This window comes from Lytechinus pictus, chromosome 10, assembly GCF_037042905.1.
Source record: "Lytechinus pictus isolate F3 Inbred chromosome 10, Lp3.0, whole genome shotgun sequence".
In the NCBI taxonomy this organism is placed as follows: Eukaryota; Metazoa; Echinodermata; class Echinoidea; order Temnopleuroida; family Toxopneustidae; genus Lytechinus; species Lytechinus pictus.
Genome location: NC_087254.1, coordinates 2,528,383 through 2,548,053, shown reverse-complemented (window position 1 = coordinate 2,548,053; position 19,671 = coordinate 2,528,383). Strand labels below are relative to the sequence as shown.

Sequence of the window (19,671 nt, the reverse complement as noted above, 5' to 3'; positions counted from 1 at the left end):
TACTGCTTTCTGTATCAGGGGAAGATTAAAATATCTTTATTATTATTATATGAGTGTGGCTGTGAGTAAAATGAATGCCAATACATGCTTGTCATATGTGTAGTTTAATTGTTATGTACATTTGAAACATATATATGGATATGTAAATTGTATTACAATACTGCAAAAAAAAAAACTCTATTACATGATGTAGATAAATGATTCATTTTCTTCTTTTTTAAAGCATTATTATAATTATCATAATGGTACTGAATAAACAAGGAAGACATTTTGTTGTTACCTGATATAATATACTGATGTAAATGAAATAAATGCAACTGCTGAAAACAACAAAATTGGTGCCTTGTGAATTTTTATTCTTTTCTGTGGCATTCAGAGGCTTGCTTTATATGTTCTAGCTTAGCCAGGCTGTTGATCTAGTACTTAAGACCAATCAGACACTTGAATTGCCTCACCCACAGATGAGTATATCTTTCTTTGGTTTGTATCCACTAGGCCTACTAGCAGATGGTCGAACTATTTTGTGTTTTATCAATTTGGTTCATAAACAATTCATCTACTCATATAGATTAGTAGGATATATAGACGATGGGTGTAGCCTAACCAGAAATGTACAAAATTGTAAATGGGCTTAAATGGCAGTCGGTTCCATGAAAATCTGCACGTCAAGCCAAACATAGAATCTACTCTCTATTGAACCCTTATCTTTACATTATTCTGAACCAAAATCTCTATTAAGCCCATGCCCCCTGAGATATTAAGTCCGGAGCAAATGTTGCAGGAATACATGTCACCTGGCAATCGGACTAATTAACCATCCTAAGATTAGACCTTGTGGCCGGATGAGAACAAATAGAAGATAAAGTGAAGATAGACCAAGTGACAATGAATCCTTTTTCTTTCAGCTGCATTTAAGGAATTCTAGCAATCCAACAAAATCGTATTTCAAATCTGTGCATTTTGTGTGCATCCATTCTTGGGGGAGAATTTAAAGTTGATATTGATAACATTTGTAAACAGTAGTCAAATGCTGCTATGACACTTGCATGCTTTTGGGGCCCGAATAGTTTACGACTAGTTTGTGCATCGGATCGTGCCACATCGTTCCATGTCGTAAAGTGTGCGGGCTAGTAAGGGAAGTGACGTGCCATCAATTTAGAAGTTTTAAAATTTTGGACATGACAAATTTTGGCGATTGGTTGTGTAGGGTGGCTACTGGAGTTAGAGTTAGGGTTCACTACACAGGTGTTAATGTTATATAAAACAGAGATGTCTTTTTATTCAAGGCTAGGGTGGAACTGCCCAAGAGCACATGGCCCACTTTATTTCTGTCTCCTTTCCAAAATCATAGTAATCAAATTAACATATGTAACCATTAACCAATCAGGAAGTAGTGTGTATAGTGTATCACTGTGTGTGTAACAGAACATACAGAGAATCAATGAATTGAAGCATATAATCCAGGTCAACAGGACAACTCCATGTTTAAACAAAGTGAAATTAACAAAGACTGAGCAGATGGATTGAATTGCATCTAACATTCCAACTTGTTTATAGAAAGTTCTCTGACCTATAGAATACTGAACTGCATCTAACCTAGGTACATGAAAATACAAAGTTCTCTGAACTATGGAAATAAGGCTCTCCAGTTGTGTGAACTATTCGTAAAACCGATTTCTGCCAGCTTAACAAAAGTTCTTTCAAAATTTTTACTTTCACTTGATAGATGAGACCCAAACCCAAGAATATACATGAAAAAAATATACCAATGTTGTATATATTTCAATTCCCAGGACTTTTTCAAAGTGTAAAATTTTTTATTGATATGCACCGTAGTTCACGACTAGCTCACGAGTAGGTTACACAAGTCCAAGATTTTATCACCTAAAAGGCATATGAATGTGCAGTTTGGCTGTAACGAAAGACTATTCACAAATCATCATGAAGTCTGATTTCATGCCCCAATGAACGATGATGAAGTGAATGACGCAAAAGTGCGTAAACAATTTGTAAATACTGCATGCATACGTCGTTCCTATGCGTAAACTTGTTGTGAACTAGTCGGGACCATAGCGCAAACCACTGAGGCACTTTGTGCTCCGCATTGTCATGAATATGCACGATCAAATCGTGCCAATGCAGGAACCAAAATTTGTGCAAGTGTCATAGCAGCATTAGCTATTCTGTATTCACTTACTTGTAGATGGATCTTGGACACAGTACTACACACAGAATGAAAGAAACAAATAGAACAGGATAATTATGAAAACTTGAGTAGAAATCTTTATTTGAAACAAAAACCCTCTCACCAAAAAACATTGTACACATGATCTCAGTTCAACTAACACTGCATTTAATGCAGCTTACAAAGAATAAACTATACTTCTGACAACGTGAATATGCAATCTATATAATATAGTTTGAACATTGGGTGTAAATATAATAACCTTTATTCAACCTGCTTTTATAACTATCATGATTCCAGCAATTATGATTATATTTACTTTATAATGATTATGATCATTATCAGTATTGTTATTCCTATTATTGTTTTCATTAAAGGAGAATGAAACCCTTGAAACCAGCTGAATCCATATCAAAGAGAAAAATCAAAGAAACATATTGTTGAAAGTTTGAGGAAGATTGAATGAATAATAAGAAAGTTATGAGCATTTGAATATTGAGATCACTAGTGCCATGTAGATCCTCCCATCGGCAATGCGACCAAGATCTGTGATATCACACACGTACAACTCCCTCATTACTTTAGTACTTATTTCACTTATATTCTCACTTTTATAGAGTCTATCACAAGGTGATGTGTTCTCTTTATAAGATGACAAGTACAGAGGTTTCACAACATTATATCATTGATGAATCGTTTGTCATATGATTAGAATGAGCAAAAAGAGATGTTTTGGGGTATATTTTCAGTGTCCAAATGGGAGAGTTGTACGTGTGTGACATCACAGATCTTGGTCGCATTGCCAATAGGAGGATCTCCATAGCATTAGTGATCTCGACATTCAAATGCTCATAACTCTTTTATTGCTAGTCCTATTTTACTCAAAGTTTTGTTGATCTTATTCTTTGATTTTTCTGCTTTCACATAAGCTAACTTGCTCCAAGAGTTTCATTCTCCTTTAATTTCACCATCATTGTCTCAAAATTTACTAATGAATTCAACTAACAATATATCAAACTAAAATTTGCTCTTGATATCAAGGGTTTTATCGTGAGGAATATGTATCAGTTATTAAATTATTTCAGTTGATCTTGCAACCTGGGCCAGTAGCACAAAACCTATTGATTGATTGCACTGGTGTTTTTTGCGCTTGATTGCAGATAATGACCATTGTAAAATAAAGTCCTATGATCGATGACAAAGCTTTGTGTTCCAGTGCCCTGGTTATGAAGACTGATGCATTATCACAGGACATGAGTGTTCCAACCCTCGACCCAGTTTCTTAAATGGCCTTTACACGGACATTCTTTTACATCTATGACTGTTTATGATATGCCATATACATGTAAGGCAGATTTCTGTCGTAAATCTATTATCAACCTAAACTTTTTTATTAAGTTTTAAAGTCATCATCAGTTAAGGCGATCTGCTATTTATAAGTATTAAAATGAAAATATGTGTTGAATGGACCTAGTTCTGTAATTAGTGAAGTGATCTGAATATTTACCGTAATTGTATGTCAATGTTTGATAATATATCACAAGACATGCATCTCATGCAGCATCCGATGATGAATCAGCAAACAAATGACAGTCTTTGCGCAGACCATTTCATGACTGGGCTGATTATCAAATTTCAGTTTAAAAGGTTGACATCGTGGACTTTTGAAATTCAAAACAAGACAATACATTTATATTTTAAAAAATGATAAAGCCAATATTTGGAGTTGTACTATGTCAGGATTGACCACGCATAATTTCAGAGCAACCAAGAGATTTCATCTTCTCAGGTCCATTCGGTACCATTATCAATAGCTTTTAGTTATTTTCACGTTGATGTGGCAGTAAAAGGATTATCCATGGTAATGGGGGGATGGGGAACAATACAGCACCCTCCCCTCACAATATATTCAAAGTGGTAAAAGGATCTTCAGTTATTATTTGGTCATTTTTTAATTGACAAAGAGTCAATCTCTACACTCAGAAAACTAATCTATCTTAGTAATGATGCAGATATTCCAATTGACATATAAAACTAGACAAATACAAATTTGAGTTTTAATATGAATGAGTCAATAGCTGCTTTGCAGACAGGCTGATTTTCTTAATATCACAACAGGACACTTGTAAATAGACATGAAACAATATAAAATAATAACATTGATTCTTCACAGTAATTACTTATGAAAGACTATTAAATAATGTAGGCAGGCTGTATGTACATTCCCTCATATGAAATTATGAACAAAAAAGATCATCCTTAATTCATACTAGTATAAACTTCTTAAGAAAACAATTCAGCAGGAGTGTATATAGACTATTATAACTTCTGTGTGAAAATACTATCAATCCAGCAAGCCATGCATGATTGAGCATGTATTTTCACAAGTCACAAGAGTCATTTGGGGTAATATGATTTTTAATGGAAATTCTGTTTCATTATTACTATTGTTAGCCATTCTGATCCTTAATTTTTTTCTCACTATCCAGTGAGATAAAGTTTTAAAATTTTTAAAACAACTCATACTTCTTGTGAATTTTCATTTTTTACACAAAAAATTTGGGAAATTTCAGATTTCAGTTTGTCAGAACATTCTCATTCTACCATCTCATGATGAATACATCCAATTGAAACACTGCAGATTTTATATTCACATCTGGTATTTAATCATAGATCTCTTTATTTGGTCTCAGACTAAATGAGAATGTTCTTTATGACATCGATCCCTAATCATTTTGCTCAAACCTTATTCTTGTAATTTAAAAATATAAGTAAGTTTTACTGCAGCACTTGTAAATGCATTCTACTATGGAATTTACAAGACAACCTCTAACAAAGACAGACTTACAGTACTTGTACTTTGAAGCTTGGGTCTTACATTCATGTACTTTACCCTACAACATGTAAATCAACTTATCGATAAAGAAAATACAAAAAATAACCTTTATATAATCTCATAATCTCATCATCACTCTACATTACTGATTACTAATAGCATTTATAAATCAGAAATAAAAATGAACAGATTTATAACTGATTAATGTCTGAGTACGAGGAGGCAATACTCCTGCAATATAACATAGATGCAATAACAGAGACCCTGGGCCAAGAAAAAAAATGTGTTAATAAAATCTTCATTTCATAATTTCATGAATTCATTTCCAAAACTTAAAATGATACAGGGCAATTGTTTTCTACCAGTATTCATCCATTTCCATTTCTTCTATGTTCCAATTTCTTTTCTTGTGACACTACAGGCCTGAGGATTGTATTAATAATGACCACACCACACTCCTCATGTAACACATTTCAATATAATTGCAACTGTACATGTAAATAAGATGACATGTTCATTTAAAATCCACCCTATCCAGCCATGCAATAAGTAATCCTTATTTCTCCAATCAAATATATTTTTCATCATCCCCTAACTGGCTCAGATAGGCATTCTCACCATATAATCTCCTTCATTAGAACCCCCCCCCCCCCCCCCCCCGTTGCACCAATGTCACATCCCATGCCCTTCCCTCATTGTACCATCTTCATCTTAATCACCCAAGCCCACTGACATGGCATTGTTGCTGGGTTGAGTTGGGGCATGGTAACGTGGATACCAGGTTTACCAGCATATCCAGACCACTTCAATGGCTGGTTATACCCCAACATGAACAGGGAAGACTGAGAGGAAGGTATAGGGGCACCTAGAAACAGCTCATTGTTAGCCGGCCAGTCCATTACAATAGCATAGACACCAGTAGTCTTGTTGGTATACCTGTAATTCATTCAAAAGACAAATGTGTATGTATTTTAAGCATTATACAATCCTCTTCACAGTTATGCTTATCAAAATAAACAAGCATGGATGAAGAAGTCTTTGATGAAAACGGAGTTATTGATATCAGTTTTATTCAGTAAGGCCTCTACTAAAAGCAAAAATGTTAGGCTCAGTTTTAAAGGCAATCACAGACACCTGTTCAAAATAATTGGTAACAAAGTAGCAGAGACAATTGCCACATATTTTTTCAATCAATTGTCCTCATATAATGGTTTTGTTTGTTGAAGAGTAGGAATTTACCCTAAAAATTATTGAATGTCTTTCAATAGACCAATTTAGTAACAAATCTCTAGTTTATTCTTTAATCAAGAACATATTCTTTGTATATCACCTTTTTTCTTTTCACATCCAATTTACGAGGCCTAGTCTACCCCAATGCCAAGATGATTTGAATAGATAGAGACAAGTCAAATAAGTATCACACTGAAAACATAATCAACATGTTATATCAAATAAGAAAGTTAGGACTTTTTCAAAGTTTCGCTTATTCTCACCATATGAATATCCTGTACTCTCTGCAATGGAGGAAACTGATAATGTCACACACTCACTACCGGTATTTTTTATTCTATAATATTTGATAATAGTATATGATTTTATTTTTTTTTATTTTTGAAGATTAGATGATATTTTTTTTCCATATCTATTCATATTTGAATGAGTTTGATAAAAAACAAACTTACCAGATTCCTTTAGTGACAGTATCATTCTGTGCCCTCCAAGGCCTGGTTTCAAAGATCGCTTCACCGTTCACCTTCAGCCAATCACCCATGGATCTAAGACGTTCTTCATAGATGGGTACAATACGACCATCAGCCGTCGGCCCAATGTTCATCAGTAGGTTACCATTGCAGCTGTTAAGAAAAAGAATACATGTATATGAACAAGAAACATTACCAGCATCTCCTAAAGAAAGCACCACTGGGGAGTGTTTCATGAATAAAATAGTGATTTTTTCCGACTAATTAGCTCTCAGCAAATCAGATGCAAGGATTTCAGTAGCTTTTAACAATTGTAAGTGAATATCACTGCTTGTTTCATGAAATGTTTCCCTATTTTCGATCCAACTCATGGACATCACATACGGGCATGTACATGTCAATTCTAGGCCCGAGTCAAACAGGTCAATCTACCAGGGAATGACCAACATGCTGGGTACCACTGCAAATCTGTACTCACTGGTCAGCAAAGTCAATGGATGGCATAATTGGTCATTTCTTTTATCATTTGAAACTGTTGAACATACCATAGCACAAAGGAAATGCAAATTAGAAAAACATGATGGCAAGTGGGCTATCATTCTGAATACTTTAAAGAGGCGATAAAGCAGAAGGCTGTTTTTGTTATGTTTATTTATTTTTTTATATAGGCCAAGTGCCTGATTTTTTTTCGTGTTGTTGTAAACAAACATATGTTTTTTTATTATATACTATTTTGTATGTTAGACATGTTATTTTATATGTCAACGTCATCTGAACTTTTATATGTGATCCATTATATCATGAATGTTTTGTTATGTATATTTTGATGAAAAGGATCAATAAAACATGAATTACAAAAAAAAATAATTGGTCATTTACTCTGTTGTAGTCGATTAGACACCCAAATCCCTTGATTACATCAATCTACCCAACTTTCAATAATATAGGGCTTACTTCAAAATCCCACATGAACTTTTTATCATTTCTGTTTACATTTGGCGACTGTCCCTTTATTAACTCACCAACAATCGGCTGAAGATTAACTGATGTCAAGAAGGGAATGAGATGGAAACACTCTTTTTAGGAGTGGAGCTTAGCAAGTTGGAAAATGTTCTCTTAAAAAATGTTTGAAAATAAACAAAACATATATATTATAATTTCCGTTCTTAAAATGTAATATATGATTTGTATTTAGCACTAGATTTATGCATCAATAGGAGTCAACTTGGATTTGGATGGCATGGAACCTTAAAAATAATTTCACTGAAAGTCCTTTTTCCCCTTGCTATTTTTCTGAGGTTTTCTTTCATTGTGCCATGGGCTCTCTGCAGTAAGGATTTGTTGCATAATTAATCATTATGACTATAAGTTGAAAGGTCAAAGGTTACCTGACAGTGCTTGCGAGCAATTCAATGAGTTCATCCATATCAAGATAATCAGCAAGAGGAGCGTTGCGTCGGAATCCCCAGGATGCCTTATCAATAGTCATACAGTTCTCCCATTTATGTTTCTGCAGAACACCTGAGTCAGATATATATCATAAAACTTGTTACTAACTTAAGTCACTTAAAATCATATATTATGTAACTTTATATATCATTTTATTTTTTTACATAATAAAAGCAAATCTCTGCCAAAACTGAATCTGTGAGATCACAGGCTATTGCTTGACTATATTAAGGCAAATACTTGACGTTAGGAAGGTTGAATTAGACGGACCTTATAAAGTATTACTAACTTATCATGTGATTATAAATGATTTTTATTTAGCAACATAAAAACAGAGTTGACGCATATCAAAATCATTTTGAGAAATGAATTTCATATAATATACATGTATTGAAGTATACCAAATGTATACAAATATTAAAGTAGTTGAATTTAAAAAGAAATCTTGTAGTGAAAGATGCATTGTAAAGGAAACCTTAAATGATGAGTTTTGAATTTAAAAATCTTCTGAATTTCTCCTTCAACAAACTGGTTGATGAATAGATTTATCAATGAAAATAATACTTGTATGAATAGATTCTTCAATATAAGTTTATCGAGCAAAAAAAAATTAAAGCAACACCAAACCATGCCTAACAATGATAATACTATTAAAATACAAATGATAAGAGTTTTGTCAATTTGTATGAGGTGAAATGCATTTTACACATTCTATTTTAGAGTAAACAAATTACCGTTAACACAAAAATATACTTGATGCATTGTAATGGGCCCCTTATAATGGTAATGCTCTCTATACAGTGCGCCCCACAAAAAACGAAACCGAGATTTATCGATGATTTATCATAACTTAATCGCAAATACAATAGACAAATGACCTACTATTTTAAAGCTTAGAATCTCCTCTTTCATCTGAAATTACTTAGATTATTTCTCATTCGAGCATGAGTGAGCAAAAACAATTTGAAAAGGGGATACCAAAAAGTCACTTGGCGGGCCTTATCTAGGTTTTAAAAAGAAAACCACATTTTTAAAAAGTTCAATATCTACTCTTTAATTTGATACCTCAATTACAGAAAATGGTCAAGAAATAACAAAGTTCTGTTTATTTGAAATAATGCTTGAATTTCAATAATTTCATAAAATGAAGAGATTTTACAGGTTAGCATTCAAACTCACTCGACACTCCGTTTTGTTGACGATCAGCCATGCATTAAGTCTTTTGTTACCGTGCGATAGCTTCTGTGGGAAACCGGTGAAAACACGTTTATTTAATGAAATTATGGAAATACAAGCATTGTTTCGAGGGATCATAACGTTTTTACTACTTGACCATTTTCTGTGATTTAGGTATCAAAGAAAAGAGTAGATATTGAACTTTTTAGTCATGTGATTTTCTTTTTGAAATTCAGATACCCCCTGCCAAATGCGTTTTTGGCATTCTTTCTTCGAATTGTTTTTACTCAATCATGCGTGAATGAGGAATAATCTAAGTAATACCACATGAAAGAGGAGATCCTAAGCTTTACATTGGTAGGTCATTTGTCTATTTTATTTATGATTAAGTTATGATAAATCATCGCTAAATCTCGGTTTCGTTTTTTCTGGGACGCACTATATATACATTGCAGTATTAGAGAGCAGGTAATTAAGGTTACAAGTGAAGAGTAAATAAGTGAGACATATGAAAATATATATGCAAGCATTTTCATGAAGAGAGAGTAAAATTAAGAAAATTAGTTTCACACTGTGGAGGACAAATTTGTTGCAAGGGGGAAAGCAGCATATAATTTGTAACATTGCAATTGTGCATGAAATTTAAAAATGCGCTCATCTTTCTGAATTAGAGTGAAAATTCCTTGCTTCGACAAAGAATTTGCTTGCATGATTCAGCTTACATGGGACTACGTATTCCCTCATTCGACCATGGAGCTATTACAGATGCCTTTTGACAGAAATCCAATATTTGCTCCTGCAACAAACTTCTGGCCATAATTTTGCCTTAATGGGCTATGAAGTATATTAATGAATTACAAACCACCACTTTCACACTATTTGCCAGAAATGCAACATCAAAAAAATTAATGCAAGTCATAGATGAATTAGACTTTCATGTTTGCTGTTTGAGCAACAGTTGGTCTTGGCAATTTGAAAGGTATAAATAATAACTAACTCATGATGAGATGTCAAACTTCTTGGAGACTCAAACATACATGTGCAGATCATGTTTTTCTGGATACAATACGGTATCTACATGTATAACTTTGTAACATACAGAATACAATCAAATGTAAATTTCTGTGTATGGTTTGCCATAGACTGAGATATGATTGATGACAGGAGATGAATGGTTTATGGTCGCACACTTGTAATTCTTTCCCCCTTGGGTCATATATGTTAAATAGAACAAAATCATGAAATAACCACTGATACTAGCTGTAATGACACTAAAGAGACCTTTTCCGTTGCTTGTTCAAAAATATCCTCCACATTCTTAAGAGATGACAGGGTGTTATTGTTTTCTCCAAATGGTGATGGAGGGGGTCTGCAACCCAGATTAGGGGTGATTGGGGTTAGTTGGAATGTGGGAGGGGGGTAAGTTGAAACATTGTAATTATCTTTCACACCTATAAATAGATTTATGCAATACTGCCCTCTATTTATTACCATTAGCAACAGTCATCCACCATTTTACAGACAACACATGTCTAATAAGCCTGGTGAAGGTAGAAAGAAATGGGTTTTTTTCACCATCTGAGTGTATATTTTTTTCTTTCAGAAATGTTTTATTATCTCAGAGAAGTTTATTGATCAATTTGGCCAGTTTGGGGTATAATATACACTTGTACCAAGCTACAAAATAAGGTTATTAATATGCCATGGTGAAGTCCCTTTTCAACAAATCAAAATACACACCTTTAATATTTTGAACTTAAAAAAATAAGCAAATAAGCTAAAACCATGTAGTAGTTTTAGTATAATTCTTAATTGACCATGCAGTGTTCCAACTTACCCTATACCATGTTCCAACTTACCCCTTATATGGGGTACATGTAAGTTGGAACACTTGCGATGGTCTTGTTCAAGGTGGATTTTTTTTCAGTAACCACCATAGAGTTAAAGAATTTTATGGGGTACATTTGAAGCCCTTAGATATATGCTTCAAGCTGATATATCGATTGTTTCTCACATAAAATCTGTTTGGATTTTACAGCCATTTTTGTCAAAAATGTTCCAACTAACCCCGATCTCCCCTATAGAGGCGTTGTGCCCGTTTTATCCTAGATGAAATTATTAGAAGTTCAAAAAAAAATTTAAAAATTAGATGTTGATTGTAACTTTTTTCAGTAACCACCATAGAGTTGAAAATCTTATGGGGTACATTTGTAGCCCTTAGATATTGTTCCTTGAATGAAATCTATGTGGACTTTACAGCCATTTTTGTCAAAAATTTTCCAACTAACCCAATCTCCCCTACCCTAAAATTAGGCTGTGCACTGCCTGTGGCTGTAAGATTTCTTTCACCACTATAAAGTACCAACAAACTCCATTGAATCAAATGCTGCTGATCTTTCATAAGACTAATCTACTCCGTTATCTGTACAGGGTGTTTGCTTGCTTGCTTGACATATATATGTTATACATGTAATACTTTCCAGCCATTATATAAACTTGGTACGGATCAAAGGGAATATTAGTAATATCAGGATCTAATTACAAGCATGCGACCATACATGTATGCTACAGGGCCCAAGAGTTGATTCATGGAATGTTGCTTCAAGTGCTACATGAAGGTCCAATGAGATCAATGACTTTAGTAATGTTGGTTGTCAATCATCAATTTTGCAATGGGTTAGTTTTACAGGGAACAAACCAACCTACCAGGGTTAAATCTGTCACTACAAGTATAGTATCCTCCATGATGGCACATATCCCCACTGCCCCAGCGATCATTGGTCACTATCTTGTCCTTCACTGGGCTAATAAATTAGAAACAAAAGGTTACCAGGTGGGTGTTTCATAAAGGTGTTTGTAAGTTACAAGTGACTTTATGAACGACTGGTGAACCTTTCTTTGGAACTACATCAACAACGATGAAATTCTGGTGGGTACTATACCAAAAGGATCACCGGTTGTTCATGAAGTCGCTCATACCATACGAACAGCTTTATGAAACACCCACCAGGACTCGACATCAACAGCGTCCTAGGACATGTACAGGCATCCAAGTCTTGAGGGTCATTTCATGAAGCTGTTCCTAAGTTACTAATGACTTTAAACACAACTGGTGAACTATCTTGTGCTAAGTAGCTGACTCAGCACCTTAGAACATACTCTAGTCACTCGTAAATTGCGTAAAAAATCATGTGGCACTTCCAACAAGCTTTATGAAACACCGCCCAGGCCCAGACCTTGATATAGTTTCGAGATCTGCACAAAGGAACCCAAGAATGCAGCCTCCAAGCAGTTAAAGGTAACTCCAGATGAGACATGTTAGTGCAGAGCCATGAGGACAGAGCCATTCTGAACCCTTGTCCAAGCATGGGGCTGTCAAGACATGTGCAAATTGAATGCTGAAGGTCTATAAGCTTTAGCCATACTGGGTACAGCACACGAGACAGACCACCATAAACCATTAATGTACATGTATAAATTAGTAGTGGGCCATACAAATTATTCATTTAAAGGACAAGTCCATCCCAACAAAAAGTTGATTTGAATAAAAAGAGAAAAAATCAACGAGCATAACACTGAAAATTTCATCAAAATCGGGTGTAAAATAAGAAAGTTATGACATTTTAAAGTTTAGCTTAATTTCACAAAATAGTTATATGCACATCCTGGTCGGTATGCAAATGAGGGAACTGATGACATCACTCACTCACTTTTTCTTCTGTATTTTATTATATGAAATATTCTAATTTTCTCCTCATTGTCCTGTGGAACAAAGTTTTATTTCTCACTGAACATGTGGAGTGTCCATTGCTTAACATTATATGCTTCAGTCAAGTTGGTCCTTATTGTCAAATCTGTAAAAAATAAAATATTGTATAATTCAAACAATAAAAAACAAAAGAAATAGTGAGTGAGGGACGTCATCGATTCTCTCATATGCATGTGACTAAATTGTGCATATAACTATTTTGTGAAAAATAAGCGAAATTTCAAAATGTCATAACTTTCTTATCTTACATCCGATTTTGATGAAATTTTCAGCATTATGCTTGTCTGATTTTTCTCTGTTGATTCAAAACATCAATTGTCTGAGGTGGACTTGACCTTTAAACACAAAACATTTGTTGACATACCAGGATTATATCTATCACTTCCGGTCCAGACTCCACCATGCTTGTTTCTATCACCTATTCCCCAGCGGTCATTGGTCACTACTTTCTCCTTCACTGGGCTATTTCATAAACATAAGGGGTACCAAAATTATCTAACCAGAATATTAAAACCTTGAAGATTGTGCTTGGAGAAAATGAGAATGCATATGGTTTCTACAAGCATGGGGGTTATGACAGCTTGGAGGTGCTATGGGTCTTTGTCAAATCACTATACCCATGCCTTGATGGGATATCATTTTTATTTTATTGAAATGATTTACAGAGACATACATGTACCAGGATTAACCCTATCTAGGCCGTGGGGGGTCTCGGGGGCCCCCCCTCAACGATTCGCACAATATTTTTGCCGCGCAAATCTTTTTACCACATCGCTCACTGACTTTTTACTTCCAAGTCTTCCGCATCTATGGAGACCAAATTTGCGATGACCGGGTACGCAGTTCCAAAATTACGCAACATTATGTAAGTGCATGTCAGACCCCAAAACATGATTTTGTGTACAAGCCAATGCAAATTTTGTTTTCAATCAAAAAGCATAAGTTATGTATGATTATTTTAGTTAAATTGTCTAAATCGATTTACTTTATGCTGTTTATGATCTCAAAAGAGTCCCCAACGAAGTTCATCGAAAAAAACAATTTAAGGTAAAAAAACAAAGAAATTCATGAAATTGCAAAAAACAATATAATACATAAAAAATTGATCAGAGCCCCGTCTTACAAAGAGTTACGATTGATCTGATCAATCGTAACTCTATGGAAATCCATCAGTGTCATAATTATTTCTACTTGTCCTTGGTATGCAAAGAGAAGCGCAGTGAATTTTCAAAAAAACAATGAATGCATGAATATACATCATAGCAAGAAAATATTTTGAACAAACATGCATAATACATGTAGATGTTGATGTTGCTGGCCGTCCATAGTTGCAATTGATCGGATCAATCGTAAGTTTTCGTAACTCTATGAAAGACGGGGCCCAGGTATCGCAATTGTTTTCATGTACATTTGCTGAGAACACTATAAAGAGTTTCGTGTACATTACAAATTAGACCATTTATAATAATAATAATGTCATATTTTACCCAGGGTAGCCACTTCAGTTCTGAAAACTGTTTTACCAGCGGGCCCTGCTTAACATCAAAATGTTATTATTACCCCAGCTTTATCATGGAGTAGAGCGTTTCAGATTTAAATAGAGCTTTAGGGAGTTAAGATAAAAAGCAAATAATGCACCTTTTTAAATTTGTGATGTTAGTGGCAATGACATTAAAAGCATTGTCAATAACATTTAATTTAAAAGTATTAAGCGCAAGGCGCAAGCACGTCATGCTTTCACATATATTGCAAATACCCTCGAGTGCGCTGCATCGCCATATGATAACACACTCCTGAATGTTTTTAATGATACCGGTACTTCATCTCCCTTGTTTGAGAAAATACTTCTCTTGAGAAACAGAATGTAAAAACATAAGTGTCATGGTCATGAGTGGCCTGCCATACTTTATAAAAAGTCATTCTATCCTTGTGAGCCACTTTTATGAGTGGAGTTGTGTAGCCCCCCCCCCCCACCCTCCACCCTAAAAAAAGTCACAATAAAAGAAAAGACAGAGAAGTGGACCACAGCCCACAGAATAGGTTACGTCCAAGACAAGTATTAGTGACCAAACTACTGGTTTCCAGAGCAATTGATACAAAGGTCACAAAATGAACTGACCAAAGTTATGACGGTTGGTGACTTCCACATTTAGTTGTAAAAGAAATACAGTAAATGAATTAAAATACTGATATCAATGAGTGTACCATCTCCATCAAACATAAAAGAGAGAATGAATGCTACATGTAGCAATTCAAGGTATGAACTTTAGAACAACCAGGTAACATACCAGGATTATACCGATCATGACATGTGTAGTATCCCCCATGTTTGCAACGGTCATCTGACCCCCCAACGGTCATTCGTCACTATTTTGTCTTTCACTGGACTATCAGACAAAGCAGCATTTACATAAAATATATCAATCATGAAAACAGCGAACACTGAACATAAAAAGGGTTGTTTGGGTGGCTAAACTTTGGGGAAACAATTTGCAATTGTTTTATAAGACTGCTTTAGCTAGGAAAACTGGCCTTCTTCTAAATCAATAGAACAAAAAAATATATCATTTGGCAAAGGCTTGCAGAAAAAAATGCTGAATATATTCATGTGACATTTAAGAAGGTAATTGAACAGAAACTCTCTACTTCAAAAGTAATAAATAAAGAATTAATTTCTTGAATTCAAAGGATTTATTTCAAATTAAAGATATTTACTTGCAAGAATTAAGACAAAAATATCTTAATTGGAGCATATACTTCCAACATAATTTTGCTGATACAGAGTAAATACAAATCATAGAGAGAGTATTTGAGAAAATTATCGTCCTGACTTGGATTTGACCAAAGGAACACTGGCTTGCATGGCTTATAAAGTACAAGGTGGAGAGTGTAAATACAATATTTGTCTTAATACATTAGAACATTTTCTATGATTATTTTCAATGCTACCAATAATAATATCAAATCATGAATCTGTTCAATCTATTGGATCTACAATACATACCTGGAGTTGTACAGCCATGCTAGGAACTCGGTACTATTCCAGTATGTATCAGGTGCAACCCAATCTCCATCTGACCACAGGACGTCGGGTTCAAAGGTATTCACCAACTCGAACAACTCAGGCCATAACACTTTCTATTACAGACAGATAGAAACGAAATCGCATTAATTAGCAAGATTCTGAGAATGATTTGTTACAAAGTTCTGAAAAATTTAATGCCAATAACCTCCCTTTCAATATTCCTTGTAGTATGTAAACCCTGTAGTTCATGTACAGTATGTGAAGTCCATGAAACCCCCCCCCCCCACACACACACACACACAAAACACCTATCGAATACCGACAAAACGGAAAATTGACTAACTTGCAATTGGATAGTAGGTAAGATGGTAGTAGATGAACTAGGTTTAGACGAGACCAAAACTGAGACCAAGTGGCAATTTGCCAAGATAACCAGTATGAAATTTACATTCAAAGGTATTCTGCTGTTAACCAATGAGTGTCATATAATAAACATATTACATGCAACATTTATATAGCACTTCATACAATTAACCCAGTTTTAGCATGACAACCACAGGTATGATAAGGTGCTCAAGCATTCAAAGAATCAATTACTCCCGGGTAACCGTTTCCTACGCCTGGGCAAAGAGTGGCAAATGTACAGTAGATAAACACCTAGACAAAGGACAAGGGGATTTGAACCCCGACCTTGTGGTTTTAAATCCAGAGACTTATCCATTCAGCCACAACACCTCTACAAACTATGCATTCATATTTACCTCACAATACTCCTGGGTTGTGAAGTTATTAGCCTTGTCTTTGAGGTAGAGAGGGTTAAACCATTCAAATAGAGAGTGGTAGAGTCCAAAGTGAATATTGGTTTTATTCCTTACAGCAGCAGCTAGATCACCTATAGAGAACACAAATCAAAGTCATTCAATTCAAGGTAATAAAATCATGTTCAAATCTAAGGCTTGATGAGAATGATTGGAGGCTGTTAATGTTATCCATCTTATGAAACTTTCATTTGATTTGACCCACACTGAAGACTTTGAAGTTTGAACTCCTACTTACATGTATATGATTGTGGACAACTGTAAAATACCATAGTTTCAGGAAAAAATATATATATATACTTATGATTTCAAATTATCTTCAAGTTCATGACTTGAAATTAAAAGTCTAAATCTTTGGTCAAATATTTTAAATCCATGTGTACAAAACTAGTCATTCTAGTTTGTACCTCTGAAGTACAGACCTTACCAAAGATAAGAAACTCAACGAGGGGCACATAAGCATATTGCTTTACGTCTCAACATCCAAGTAAATCCAAGTAAGTACCTTAAAAAGAATTCTGACATCAATTGAATATAATTCATATCAATATATCAGTAAGAATTGATATCCCTTACAATACAAAGACTCATAAAATATAAGACCTTCATAATTTTCACAAAATGCAAATCTAGAAAACATCGATACACTTCATTTCAATGTTAACACTTAACACTATAGGCCTCAACTTTTACATATAAAACTTTTTTCAATTCAACTAATCTGGATTATTTTCTAAAAATTACCTGCGGTCAAAAAATAATTCCACTAAATGAATGCATGAGTAATCAAAATAAGAAATGGAATAAACTACCTTTATACTTATAAATATAATGTTTAATTTGAAAAATAACTAACGGTACATAAGATCATATAATCCCTACATTAATAAATCAAGTAATTCAGAAGTTACAATATTAACTTAGAAGTTACTTACAATTTAAACTTTAAAAAAAAAAAGAAGTTAGAAAAAGAAAATAATATCAAAGATAACAAAGACAGTATATTTTTTTCCTCACCAACAAGATTTCTCTTTGGTCCTACGTCCATTGAGTTCCAGTTCCAGGAATATTTTGAAGGCCAGTTTGTAAAGCCCTCATGATGTTTGCTTGTTAGAACAACATACCTAATTGCAATTGTAATTTAAATAAACATCAGTAAATTGTTTCTGAATGATAATTTGAACTTTTGAAGCAAATGTATGTACATCAAACTTCATCAGTTAACATAAATTCAAATTTCATATAGTATCTATATTACCATATCCATGATTCTCTTTATCAGGCAATCTTTACCAGTACTGTCAAAAGTTATAAAAAGTGCTTCAAATAAAAAAGAACATGAAAGGTTTTCCCTCTGAGACTGGTTGTTAATCTTTAACAGAATGGAATTTGCTGTAGCCTGATTAATTTATTATTGCTAATTATAATAAACAGTTCTTCGTATAGCGCATATCACATTATGAATAATGTCTCTATGCGCTAAATTCAGTGTCAAAAGTTCGGCCAACTAAAAAATTTTACTTCAAACTTTATCTGAAGTTAGATGTGCAAGTTAGTCTAAGACTAAGTAAGTGAATATTTACTTTGCTCCAGATGCTTGCAAAATTTCTGCCCACTGATCAGGATCAAAGAATTCTGCCCTGAAATCAGGAGCAAAATCGGCATAGGTGAAGTCAGGTCTGTAGTTGTCCTCCATAAACTGGACCACATCTTGCTGTTTGCTGCCTTTCCACTGCCACCAAAACCATTCAGATGAGAAACTAGGAACGCTGAAGACTCCCCAATGAATGAAGATACCGAACTTGGATTGGTCGTACCAGGCGGGCAGGGGCCGCGAGTCCAGAGAATCCCAGTTGGGTTGATACTGAGCGGTCGTGCAAGCAGCCAAAAACACGACCAACAAACCGACAATCAAAGAAGCTTTACGAAGATCCATACTCATGAAATTTCATCAGCACGAATGTGCATAAATCTAGCACTTTTGTAAGCTAGATCTGAAATGCAGATCTGTCTTAAATTATTATCTTTACTCAAATTCGAAGTTACAACAACAACCTGAGGCTTAGACCAAAAGCTTCGGTCTCTGTTATGTTGGTTGTTCAGCTGAACTCCGTTGGCTTCACTCACCAAATACAGAGACCGAAGTTCTAGCGCGATCTGTACAGGGGACTCAATGGCCATATGTTTATGTACTTAAGATCTGATAAAACGGGGAAGTGAATTTGCGCGACAGCCGAGGTAAGTCACTGTTTTTGTTCCTTTTAACTTGATTTTTCTCTGTTTTTTGGCAATTAATGCCAAGAGGGAATATTAATTTGCATTTTGGTCGCGTTAATTTTCAAAATTTTTATTCATTAAAGACAAAAATTGAAGAGCCCCGATGGGGGGATTTTGCATTGCAAGTCCCCTAATGGTGGCTGCACGCTAGCGAGCCGTCTGTGTACGAGGAGAAATAAAAAAAAAAAAAAAAAGTAAAAAAACTCCTCGAAACAGACGGCTGCCAGCTGTCTACCTGAGGCTGAGCACTGTGTCTGTGACGTTCGTGCGTTGAATTATTGTTTTATAAGCTCAGTCACGTGATGTGTAGAAATCACATCACATGACGAACTCAAAAGAAGGGGCGTGGCGGGGGCGGGAATATTTCTGTCGATTGTATACGTACTGCGCAAAGAAAAACGAAAAAAATAGATTGAAAATTGCCAATTTATTGAGT

At 34.7% G+C, this 19,671-nt stretch overlaps 1 protein-coding gene across 2 annotated transcripts; it reads right to left on the bottom strand.

Moving 5' to 3' along the window:
• Positions 1 to 4,381: 4,381 nt before the first annotated feature.
• Positions 4,382 to 19,528, bottom strand: LOC129268948 (alpha-L-fucosidase-like). Of its 2 annotated transcripts, none has more exons than XM_064105123.1 (9): positions 19,471 to 19,528; positions 18,542 to 19,013; positions 17,976 to 18,082; positions 16,902 to 17,032; positions 16,120 to 16,253; positions 12,053 to 12,150; positions 8,110 to 8,242; positions 6,704 to 6,874; positions 4,382 to 5,957 (listed from the first exon to the last, which is right to left on the bottom strand). In XM_064105123.1, exons 2-9 carry the CDS (start codon positions 18,898 to 18,900, stop codon positions 5,714 to 5,716), a joined length of 1,377 nt encoding a protein of 458 aa, XP_063961193.1. In that variant the 5' UTR covers positions 18,901 to 19,013; positions 19,471 to 19,528; the 3' UTR covers positions 4,382 to 5,713. The 2 variants fall into 2 exon arrangements, with proteins under 2 accessions (XP_063961193.1, XP_063961194.1); XM_064105124.1 differs by lacking the exon at positions 12,053 to 12,150 and adding an exon at positions 13,480 to 13,577 and having other exon boundaries at positions 19,471 to 19,526.
• Positions 19,529 to 19,671: the final 143 nt, after the last annotated feature.

Excerpts from the sequence above, each read along its gene's own strand:
- LOC129268948 (XM_064105123.1), bottom strand. The coding sequence starts at position 18,900 with ATGAGTATGGATCTTCGTAAAGCTTCTTTGATTGTCGGTTTGTTGGTC. Across the intron at positions 12,151-16,119 it reads GCATGGCTGTACAACTCCAG|CCCAGTGAAGGACAAGATAG; the intron begins GTATGTATTGTA and ends CTAATTTATTAG. Across the intron at positions 6,875-8,109 it reads TTGCTCGCAAGCACTGTCAG|CTGCAATGGTAACCTACTGA; the intron begins GTAACCTTTGAC and ends TTTTCTTAACAG.